Source organism: Impatiens glandulifera, chromosome 1 (genome assembly GCF_907164915.1).
Source record: "Impatiens glandulifera chromosome 1, dImpGla2.1, whole genome shotgun sequence".
In the NCBI taxonomy this organism is placed as follows: Eukaryota; Viridiplantae; Streptophyta; class Magnoliopsida; order Ericales; family Balsaminaceae; genus Impatiens; species Impatiens glandulifera.
The window spans coordinates 56,954,424-56,966,856 of NC_061862.1; the positions used below are offsets into that span (position 1 = coordinate 56,954,424).

Here is a 12,433-nt window from a genome sequence, read left to right on the forward strand (position 1 = left end):
TTATGAATCAAAATGGTAGGCTCGACAAGAATTCATTGTTTTTTGTTAAGTTGATTATAATTGCTCAATTTTGAGTCGTCACCTAATTTGCTTCCTTGAAAACTAGAAAAAAATATTGATATTTTGTTTTATAGTCGGGTGTTTAGTTACATGTGAGAAATAGACTTATTATTATGTGTCACATTTTCGGTGCTAAGTTTTTAAACGCATACACGGTCATATAAATACCACGTATTCTTTTACACAACTTTAATTCATACAAATTAACTTAAGTATCGAGGATAAAAAAAATTAAATGAGAAGCGAACAAATTTATGTAGCTTTAATTTTAATACATTTAATTTTAAAAATAAAACATATATTATAATATATTTCTTATGATATCTGTATGATGATACTTATCCTTACATTAATATTTAGTCTGTAGACATTAAATAAATATATACTATTTATTTATATATAAATATAAATATAAATATAGGTCATTTATGTCCTATTAAATATTAGAAACAATGGAGTTAAATAAATTCACAATTGAATCTTTACAAATATTTAGCATATAATCAAAACCAGAAAAAAACTTCTATAGACACCTTCAAAGTCCGAAATTGGCAACATCACCACATTACATAACTCTTAGACTTCATTTTAGACCTTTACACATGCCAATTAAAGTTACATTTGAAGGAATATTTGAAAACATAACTTAAACCAAAATTTTAAAACACTAAATTATAAATTGAAGTATGTAATCAATTTAGATGAATCATTGTTGTTTTATATGATATATTAATAAATAGTAAGCATTCAAATGAAGACAATAATGAAACAAGAAATACAAATTTGATTTTAACACTTTTCTTGATTTTAAAATTGGGGGTTTTTTAATTTAATCAATCTGTATTGTTTTAAGAGTTGAATTTTGATTAATGAAGTATATATAAATAATCTAGATCATCAATTGAAAAAAGGAATGACAATACACTAGAATTAGAAAAATATACCCAAATCGGTTTTATATAATATTAAAGTGTCAAATGCTTAAATGATATAGAATACTTCATCAATCAGCCCAAGAACAGAATTGAACCAACCCCAACACGCAGCATGGCCCCAAATTGAAAACGCTCAAATCTCTAAAGATTTTAAACCCAACAATGACAACTTTCGATTCTTCCTGCGTTGTTCCCTCGAACTCTCAATATATACTCTCTATATAACACTAGAAAACTAATACAATAAACCCCAACGGAATTGGTTGAGATTCGAAGGAGAATTTTAGATTTTCCTTTTGTGTTATTGAACCTCTAGGGATAAATTCCTCATTTTTGACTTGATAAAAATGGTTGATTATTTAGAGGAAATGATCTTCATCGTCCAATGAACAAATAGCCATAACCCGTTATCGAATTGGTGGTCTTGATCAAAAGTTAGCATAATTGAAAAAAAAAACAAACTGAAATTGGAAGAGAAATCGCGGTCTACATCTTAAGGCTTCATTCGACGTTGACCTTTTTTTTTAATTGTTGACTTTGTTTTTTAAAGGCAGCAAAACAAAATACAAACTTGGTTACTTATGATATTTCTCCATATACATGTCCTATTTAATTATTTATATTTATATTTAGATTTGTATTTAAAACATGCCTGATTAATTAAAATTAATTCTAAATTTAATCTCATTTGTAAATACTCATTTTTTACATCATAATTTATAATTTTAAATAATTTCAAACGACAAACCATTTTATATATTATTTTTTGGGAAGAATGCCAATTTTACACACCAAGTTGTAAGAAAGTGTCAAATTTACTTATTAAGTATTAAAATTCTATTTATATGTATGAACTTGTCAAAAAGTGTCAAATATATTTAAAATAACGTGTTAAAAATTTTGTCACATGTAATATCACATATTTTTTATTTTTTTAAATTGACATTACTTTAATTATTTTTTATTCAAACAAAACATTAAAATCTTTTCTTATTTATTTTCTCTTTCTTTACCCTCACAACTTACCATTTTCTTTAAATATTTCTCTCTTCATTTCTCCATCTATGAGTAATTTTATTATTAATAATAATACTTAATTGATTAATTATAAAAATTGTTCTAAAAAGTAACGAGTTATTAAGACTTCGCCACAGCACTGACAATTTAGGATTCGGCCAACAAAGACTTCACCACAACATTGACAATTTAGGATTCGATCAATGAATGTTTCAACCAATGATGATGATAGTGTAAGGTTTAACTGAGAAAGACTTGGATTTGGGGGTTACGTCTGAGAGCTAATAAAGTTTAACAGGGTGAGTATTATGAAAACTAAAATTAAAACAAGTCGATTAAGGGAGATTTTACCTTGATTCGGCATTGTCCTCTAATGGCGACAATGATTTAGGGTTCGACTAATGAAGATTTTGGCCACAACGTCTATGATTTAGGAATCGGCCAACAAAAACTTCTACCAACGATGATGACTATTTAAAGTTCAGTTAGGGAGCACTTGGAGGTTGGAAGAAGGTAAAAATCCAAAAGAACTTGAGTTAATCAAAGAGAGAAAAATTAGAAAAAATGGAGAGTTGTGAAGGGATGAGAGAGAAAGTAAAAATAAGTTTTGTTTAAATGGAAAAATAATTAAAGTAATGTCAATTTAAAAAAATAAAAAATATGTGGATATTACATGTGGCAAAAATTTTAACACCGTTTAACATTTCTGTTATTTTAAATATATTTGACACTTTTTGACAAGTTCATACATATAAATAGAATTTTGATACTTAATAAGTAAATTTGACACCTTCCTACAACTTGGTGTGTAAAATTCACATTCTTCCCATTATTTTTTACATGCACTCAATACACGAGTTTAAAACAAATAATTAGTTTACAACTAACATGGTATCAATAAGATTTCAAATTAATTAAATATTAGAAAGTCATAATAAACCTAAATGGAATAAATAGATAAATAAATAGACTAGATAGAATTGAAATCTAAAATTAATCATGCTGGTGTTTATCTTGCAAGTTTGAAACTAGAGAACATACCAAGGTCAGTGGTAAGAATTGTCTTATGAGACCAAAGAGTTATGAGTTTGATTCCATCTGAAAGCGTTTTAAGTTTAAACGGGGGCATGACTGTGTGGTGTCATGCTAGTTCAAGAACTATCGTGAGAGGTCACCTGAGTCGCTGCAGAACGACCATTAGAAGGCCTACTATAGCCCAAGCCACCAGAAAAGCCAACGGCTCATGCGACATCCTCAGCTTGGGAACAAGGCGAGTTGGAAGCCACACCGGGCCACCAGACTTGTTGTTGGAATTAAATTAATTCCATTAATTTCATGTGAATTTCGTTTAGATTAATTTCACACTTAATTCACATTTGGATTTGGTGTGAATTTCATTAGCCCAAATATCATTTCTATTTAATTAATGGAATTAGTTTAATTCCATTTAATTAATGAAAAGTTCAACAAGCTGAATTCTACATAGGATAATAGGTGTAACCCTTTGAACCTTCCCATATGAAAGTATATAAATTTACTAGCCGATTAGTAGACTCAATGTCATTGAACTATTCTGCCTTTTGTGTAAACGATTACACACTTTCACATAGAATTCTTCCTGATACATGGCAGTTCTCATGATTGTGTTCGTTTTTGCCATGAACACTCGCCTGGTTCAGTGAGATGGTCTAGATTTGAGCCGTGCAATTCTTTCAAAACGGCCCCACTTCTCTCTCACATATGTGATCTATTTGTTCACAAAAAATCATTAAAAACTTGTGTGCTTATTCTTTCCCGAAATGCTATTTTATCGTAGAATTTTTTACCCATAGCAATCTACCAAGTTTAGTACAATTAGGTTGTCCCATTGAACCTAGTTCTTGGGATCTCTAGTCATCATAGGTTGGGTTTCCCTTCATACTAACTTATTGTAGGCTTAAGTCTCATTCCTTGTGAGGACTTTAACACCAACTCTCTGTTTAACCCTTTGGTTAGCGGATCCGCAATATTATCTTTTGTTTTACGTAATCAATTGAGACAATTCCAATAGAGAGTAATTGTCTAATGATATTATGTCTACGACATATATGTCTAGACTTACCATTATACATATGACTCTTAACTCGTCCGATCGCAGATTTACTATTACAATGAATATAAATTGCTGGTACGAGCTTAGACCATATTGAAATATCTTCTAAGAATAGACGTAGCCATTCATCTTCTTCACCAACTTTGTCAAGAGCTATAAATTTAGATTCCATCATGAATCTAGCAATAACAGTTTGTTTAGAAGATTTTCAAGATATAGTTGCATCTCAAAGTGTAAATACATATCCACTTGTTGACTTAGAGTCTTTCATATCTGAAATCCAATTAGCATCAGTGTACCTTTCGGTAATAGCAGAATGTCTCGTGTAGTGCAGACCATAATCACAAGTATTTCTTAAATACCTAAGTAATCGTACAATGACTTTCCAATGATTATTACCCAAATTACTCGTGTATTTACTTAGTTTTCTTACTGTATAAAGTATATCTGGTCTTGTACAACTCATTAAGTATATTAGACTCCCAATTATTCGAGAATATTCTAATTGAGAAACACTCTCTCTACAATTTTTAGATAGATGTTAACTCGTATCTATCGGAGTCTTAGCCAATGCAGAATCATCCTTGTTAAAATTTTCAAGGATTTTATCCACATAATGTGATTGACTTAGAACTATCCATTCCGATGTTCTAATTAATTTGATTCCAAGAATCACATTAGCCAATTCCATATCTTTCATGTCAAATTTTGAATTTAACATATCTTTAATGGATTTAACCATTTTATCATTGCTTCCAATGATAAGTATGTCATCTACATAAAGACATAAAATGACGTAACCATTTTTTATGCCTTTAATATAAATACATTTATCACATTCATTGATCTTAAATCCTTTGAGATCATAGCATGATTAAATTTCTCATGTCATTGTTTTGGAGCTTGTTTTAAGCCATACAATGACTTAACCAATTTACAAACTTTATTTTCTTGCCCTTGAGAAGAAAACCCTTGAGGTTGATCTATGTAAATTTCTTATTCCAAGTCTCCATTTATTTTACGTCCATTTGATGAACTTCTAGATTGCGCAAATAAACAATCGCAAAAATCAATCGAATAGAAGTTATTCTCGTAACTGGAGAATATGTATTAAAATAATCATGACCTTCTCGTTGGCGATATCCTTTTACCACCAGTCTTGCCTTATATTTATCAATTGATCCATCAACTTTCGTTTTCCTTTTGAAAATCCATCGGCAACCTAGTGGTTTATTTCCTGGAGGCAGATCCACTAGTTCCCATGTATGGTTTTGCAAGATAGATTTTATCTCACTATTAATTGTCTCTTTCCATTGAGGCCCTTCAGACGAGGTAATTGTCTCATTATACGTTTGAGGTTCACTTTTCATCATGAAAGTAATAAAATATGGACCAAATGATTTTTTGGTTCAAGCTCGTTTATTTTTCTAAGTTCAACCACAACTTCATTCTCCTTTTCTTGTTCATCTAGTTCAAGAAATCTTTTTGGAGAATGTTGTTCTTCATTAAACTTATATGGAAGTAGATGTTCAAAGAATGATGCATTTCTCGATTCCATTATCGTATTCTTATGAATATCCGGAATGTCTGATTTAAACACAAGAAAACGATAAACACTACTGTTATGTGCATATCTAATAAATATACAACCAACAGTTTTTGATCCAACTTTTTATCTTTTTAGGTAATGGTATGGCTACCTTAGCTAGACACCCCCACATTCGTAAGTATTCATATGATGGTTTTCTTTCATGCCACAACTCATATGAACTTTTATCTAGTTTTTTTCGTGGAACCTTATTTAAAAGATAATTAGTCGTCAAAATAGATTCTCCCCACATGTTCTGTGGTAGACCAGAACTTAATAGAAGTGAATACATCATTTCTTTTAATGTTCTATTTTTCTCTCAACCGTGCCGTTTTGTTGAGGAGAATAAGGTGTTGTCGTCTCATTGATTATACCATGTTGAGCACATAGCTCGGCAAAAGGTGATTCATATTCACCTCCTCTATCACTTCTTAACACCAAATCCAAATGTGAATTAAGTGTGAAATTAATCCAAATGAAATTCAAATGTGAATTAAGTGTGAAATTAATCCAAATTAAATTCAAATGTGAATTAAAGTGAAATTAATCTGAATGAGATTCACATTAAATTTAAATGTAAATTAAGGTGAAATTTCATCCAAATGAAATTCACATCAAATTCATTGGGAATTAAATTTGTTAATTATTACAATTAACATTAATGCCTTGAACGTGGTAATTAACAAATGATGTTAATTGCTATTGTAACTACAAAATACTTATGATTGGATGTAATTTGCAAGGATGATGAAAAGGCAAGCAGGGATAATCGTTGAATGAATTAATGATGGATTAGTGGTCGTTGGATTAAAGAATTGATTATGAGTTTAATTTTCAACTATAAATATTCTTTCACGTTGTATTCCTCTCCACACATTATTTTATCACTTCTCACTCTAAAATTCTAAAAGTCGTTCCTTGTTCTTGTAAGTATTCTTGTGAGTGTTCTTGTGAGTTTTCTTCGAGTTTCTTGACTCGATCATTTCTTTGCGAAACTCGGTGATTGTGATTCAGGTACTTTTGTCTAGTTCGTTGTTGTAGTGGTTTTCTGTGCTAAATCATTGCAGGTTCCGTTGTACCCTAGGAATCAGCCACCGACAAAACTCTCCAGCACAAACGGGAGACAGTGAAACTGTTTTAAGGGAACTGTGTTTCCACAGCCTCAGAGCAAACGAGAAGATTTTTTCTTCATCTCTTAAATAATATATTGTATCTGTTCTATTATCATTATATTGTATTCGTATATTATTTACGTGTAATAGTTACGAGATAAGATAACCAACACTCGTGTGACAATCATGGCTCAACACCAAGAGTCGAGCCACCTTGTAGCAAACACGCCCGGGGCGATATGAGTTCAGGAGGACGCATGAGGACTCAAAATAATGTTGTTTTGGCCCTCCTTTAGAGTGCGAGACGCATGGTGAAATGAAGTAGTTTCGTGTGGTCATTGAATATTCTTGCCAACATTTGAAAAATATCAACTTTTGATGTGATGGACCAAATTCAATTCCAAAAGAAAAAAAAAGTCAAATGACACTTGGACGACAATTAATGATCAATTATCTAAAGATTCTAAATTGTTTCATCAGTTGGATGGAGATGACATCACATGTAGACCATTATGTCTCAATTTCCGAATCTCTGGTTTGTGTATGACAATAAGTAACATTTCCTTTACATTTCATTTTTATGTGTGTTGAATTGTATATTATAATCAATTTCAGAATTTCTTATTTTGTTTCAAATTATCAGGTTTTGGTTTGAATATGACAGTCAATAGCAGCGTATACACTGTCTAAATTTCAGACTGTCTAAATTGTTTGTTTTAGTTTTTGATCAGAATTTGGAATGTCTGGTTTTAGTTAGTTGTGGACAATTCTTGTAGCTAGTAAAGAATAAAACTTCCAACTCAGCCTATAGATCGTCTTGATTAAAAAGGCAGAAACGAATAACTTCATTGAGCAAAATGACAAACATTTAAAATTATGTTTTAAAACTAAACAAGCCACAAGCAGAAGAAATGTTATATTACAGCTAGGCAAGGACAAACTGTACAATGGCACATAAGCAGTTGAAAAATTAGTAAACTGGTCTAGCTGCTGCATATTTTGTGTTTTGCCTCAAAACAATAAAATAACAATAAAATTTATACCACAACTACAAAAGGTTAGTTTTTGTAGTTGCATATTTAATCTCTTGTCATTTTCTAATCATTACAACATCTATATTCATTCATACATATTAAGCATAATAGCTTATACTATGTTGGACTTTTGTTGCACCAATTTGAATAGTTCCTCTTCCTCTAGATGTGTCATCCTCTACTCAAAACACATTCATTTGTTGAACCTACAAGTGCATTTTAGACATTAAAACTAAATCAATATTTAGACATGAAACAATATAATTACCTTCTTCTTTGCCATGTCCTTCCAGATGTGCATGCATCCTCATCTGAAACACTTTCATTTGTTAAACACGAAACTATACTTTCAACACTGAAATCAAAACAATATTTACACAGAAAATATTTGGCCTTTTACAATCACTTCTATCACTTCTGAAAATTGTTAAAGTGGAAGCTATTTTGTTTGCATTTGGTATGAAAAGTAAATTAAACTTTTTTAGTATTAAAATATGTGAAAATTTGTAAAATGTTCAGATTGTGTTTCAGATTAGATTACACATTTTCAGCCAAATGATTTGTTTTCTAAATACCCAAAAAGATTTTTAGACATTAAAATCAAAGCAATATATAGACATGAAATATCATAATTACCGTATTCTCTAGATGTGCTTGCACCATCGAGTTCTCTTGTAGGAGAAAATACTATTCCTGGAATGCATCCTTTCTTGTTGTGACCCTCTTTTCCACAAAGACTACACGATATAATTGTTCCTCTTCTAGACATCTTTCCATGTGATTTTGGTTATTCCCTCACTTCTCTTCGAACAATCTTTGGCCTACCAAGAGGTGGTCTTCCCACATTTGGCGGTAAAACTTTGTACTGATTATCGCTGACCCAAGACTCAATGCCTCTCAAATTTTGTATTCCAAACTGATATGCTTTTACATAAGTATCTTTCTTATACCAATGAGAAATATAATCCTCCAAATTAAGGTGAGAATAATAGATTGCACAAAGAACATGTGTACAAGGAATGCCACTTATGTTCCAAAGTCTACATGAGCAACTATCCCTAATATCAATTGCTTGTCTATTTCTAAAACCACTATCACCAAAGCTTACTTCATAACCATACCCTCCATTGAAAACCGTGTGCCATTCATGGCATTCAGATTTTCGCAATTCAAGTAATCTTTTAGCATTAGGTGATATATTCTGATGCCATTTCTTTACGAATCTTCTAGCACAAGCTATCCTTTTCATAATCATCACCCTTATCAATTCTAGCAAAGTAATAATAGATTCCTCCATCGCACTCAAACTCAAGATTGACGAAATAAAACTCTCACACGTGTTATTTTCAATTATATCGCATTTGGGTGTCGCATTAATAAAGGCCTTAGTCCATTTTTGTACGGGTATAGAAATAGCTCTTTTGGCAGCACCGTCCATAATGGTATCAAGCTTTGGAATATTTAAGTCTAGTTTTTCAGGATAAGTAGTGTTTGCACAATTCCAAAACTGATTTCTTAGAGCATCACCTTTGCATTTTGTGGACCAATTATTATACCAGTGCCTCGCACATAACCTATGCTCAGCCTCAGGAAAAACAAGTCCAACTGCTTCTACTAGTCCCTACAATAATAAGAAACATAAGTACCTTGGAATTGATGGTCCTGCTAACTTTCTCCAAAGAATAAAACACAGGTTTTCATTACAACAACAACAACAAGTTGTATCAAATAAAAAATACCTTCTGCATGTCTGAAATAATGGTTAAACCAAAACCATCAGAGAAACCAATGTCTTTCAATAAGAGGTCAAAAAACCATATCCATGAGTCTGTACTCTCAGATTCTACAACAGCCCATGCAATGGGGTACTTTTGGTTGTTGCCATCTATACCGACCGCAGTTAACAACTCCCCTGTTTTCAGAAGACATCCATCGATTCCAAAGATAGGTCTACATCCAGCCAACCAACCAACCCTTCTTGCAAGCATCAAAACAAAGGTAGAATCTTTGGAAAATTAATTAGTTCCCTCTTCTTTTCACCTCTTGTCACCATAATCTCAACTGTTGATCCGGGATTGCTAGATTTAAGTTCTTCTGCATATCTCCACAGATACTCGTACTCATTCAAATTGTTGCTTTTTAATTTTTCAATGATTTCTTCGACAATCGGTATTTTTAATGTATTTGTCCTTTCAATCTCCATTGTTTCCATTGTCTCCTTAGGAAGTGTAGCGTAGCGAGACTGACAAAGTCTTTTTCACGGGCTTTCTTGCGGGAAATTGGACGAAATGACCCTACAAATAAGGGAAATTGCCTCCGTGGTCACCAGATAATTGAAATTGATCTGGTGACCACTTAATTTTTTTTGGACGAAATTACCCTTTTCGCGTAACGCGAAGGGACTTCGCGTTTCGCGAAGTGAGACGCTGTGAAAAGTCCAAAATACCCTTACTATATAATAAAATCTGGCCATCTTTTTTCATTTCTTTTCTTCCCTTCTCTTTTTTCCCTTCCGCTTTTCTCCTCCTTCTCTCTAATCTCGTCGGCGACGGAGTTCAACGGCGGCACTTAATGAGCTCCACGACGAGCACAAGCACTGTAACAATTGGTAAGTTTATGTATTTCAAGTTTATTGTTGTTCATTTATGCATTTTCGAATCACTGTGTTGTTTAGGGTTTCATCTGATGATACTTCCCGTTTCGCTAAGTACTTCCCGTTTCGCTAAGTACTTCCCGTTTCGCTAAGTACTTCTCGTTTCGCTAAGTACTTCCCGTTTCGTTAAGTACTTCCCGTTTCGCGAAGGGTTTCCATTTCACAGTATTAATTATCCCGTTTCCAATTTTTCTTGCAGCCGAAGTTTTCGTTTTCTATAATGGAGAGTGGAAAGTTGATGCTAATGGAATATGGTTTTTTGATGCCTCTTCAATCAAAACATTGGATTTACCCCAAAGTACTCGTTATGCTGAATTAATTGATAAACTCCATGAAAGACTTCAAGTGCAGAAATCTACCTATGATTTAGTGCTGCAAGTGAAGTATGATATTCCGAATATCACAAATCCTAAACCCGTTTTTATTGAAGATGATGAGGATCTGAACATATATTTATCACGCTTGATTTTGGGTAGAACTGTGTCACCATTGTGTGTGTCTGTAGTAGAGAAGTCACAATTTACTAAAGAAAAGATACCACTACTTACCTACCCAACTCAAGAAAGTATTCTCCCACAATTTACTCAGAAAATTGTACCAGAAGCTTTACCCTCGGAGGTCTTTGTTGAAAGTAATGAAGCCGGAGATAACTCTTTGCCTCACATCCCACTTACTCAGGACTTGCATGCATCGATACCTACACCACGTAGTGCGAGAAGAGCATCAACGGGTACACCTACTAGTGCAAGAAGATCATCATTGGGTACACCATGTAGTGCAAGAAGATCATCATTTGGTACACCATCGACAGACATATCACCGACAGACATATCACCGACAGACATATCACCGACAGACATATCACCGACAGACCCCTCATTTGCGTTGGCGTTAACTACTGAAACTGTATTGGAAGTCGGTGCCTTGTTTGAAAATAAAAAAGAACTACAACTGATGCTATATAAATATGCAATGGCTAATCATTTTGAATTCAAGGTGGAGAAGTCAAGAAAACATCTTTGGTATGTGAAATGTTTGGATGAGAAATGCAAGTGGAGATTGCGTGCCGTGAAAGGTAAATTATCTGAGATGTTTGAGATCCGGAAATTCGACCAACAACACTCATGCTCAGTTCTATCTAGGCTAGAGAAAAAATGCAAACACCAGCATGGGTTATTGGGCAGTGCGTGAAGAGTAAGTATATGGACCATCACCATAATCACTTGCCTAAGAAAATAATTGAAGACATGCAGGCAACTTATGGGGTAAATTTGACTTATAATAAGGCATGGAGGGCTAGGGAAATGGCATTAGTGGCGGTGCGAGGAACGGTTGAGGATTCATATGAAAAATTACCCTCATACCTATACATGTTGGAGAAGCATAATCCTGGTACCATAACAGACATCCAAACAGACGAGGTCGGGCACTTCAAGTATATGTTCATGTCCCTAGGCCTCTCTATTAGGGGTTATAAAGCATTTTGTCGTCCCGTATTGTGTGTTGATGCCAGTTTTCTTAAGCACAAGGTGGGAGGTCAACTATTGGTGGCTATTGCATTAGATGCTAATGAACAATTATATCCTGTCGCATTCGGAGTTGTTGATTCAGAGAATAATAACTCTTGGACTTATTTTATGCAAAAATTGAGAGAAGCAATTGGATTAGTTGATGATCTCGTCTTCGTATCCGATAGACACCCAAGCATCGCCAATGCCTTATGTGCTGTTTTTCCAGAAGCATACCACGGTGCGTGCACATATAACATAAAGATGAATATCAACGCGAAATTCAAAACTGATAATTGTCATATGGAGTTTGATATGGCTTCTCGTGCGTACACCGTCCACGAATTCAATCGTTTTTTTGACAAGATAAGGGTTAAAGATAATAGGATTGCTGCCTATTTGGAAGAAATTGGATTTCAAAGATGGAGTAGAGC

The 12,433-nt window shown here is 33.2% G+C and overlaps 1 protein-coding gene across 1 annotated transcript; it reads right to left on the reverse strand.

Annotated features, from left to right (window-relative positions):
• Nucleotides 1-8,625: 8,625 nt before the first annotated feature.
• LOC124928784 lies at nucleotides 8,626-10,050 on the reverse strand. The gene is made up of 3 exons (XM_047469034.1): nucleotides 9,879-10,050; nucleotides 9,578-9,750; nucleotides 8,626-9,459 (listed from the first exon to the last, which is right to left on the reverse strand). Exons 1-3 carry the CDS (start codon nucleotides 10,048-10,050, stop codon nucleotides 8,626-8,628), a joined length of 1,179 nt encoding a protein of 392 aa, XP_047324990.1.
• Between the last annotated feature and the right edge of the window lie 2,383 nt (nucleotides 10,051-12,433).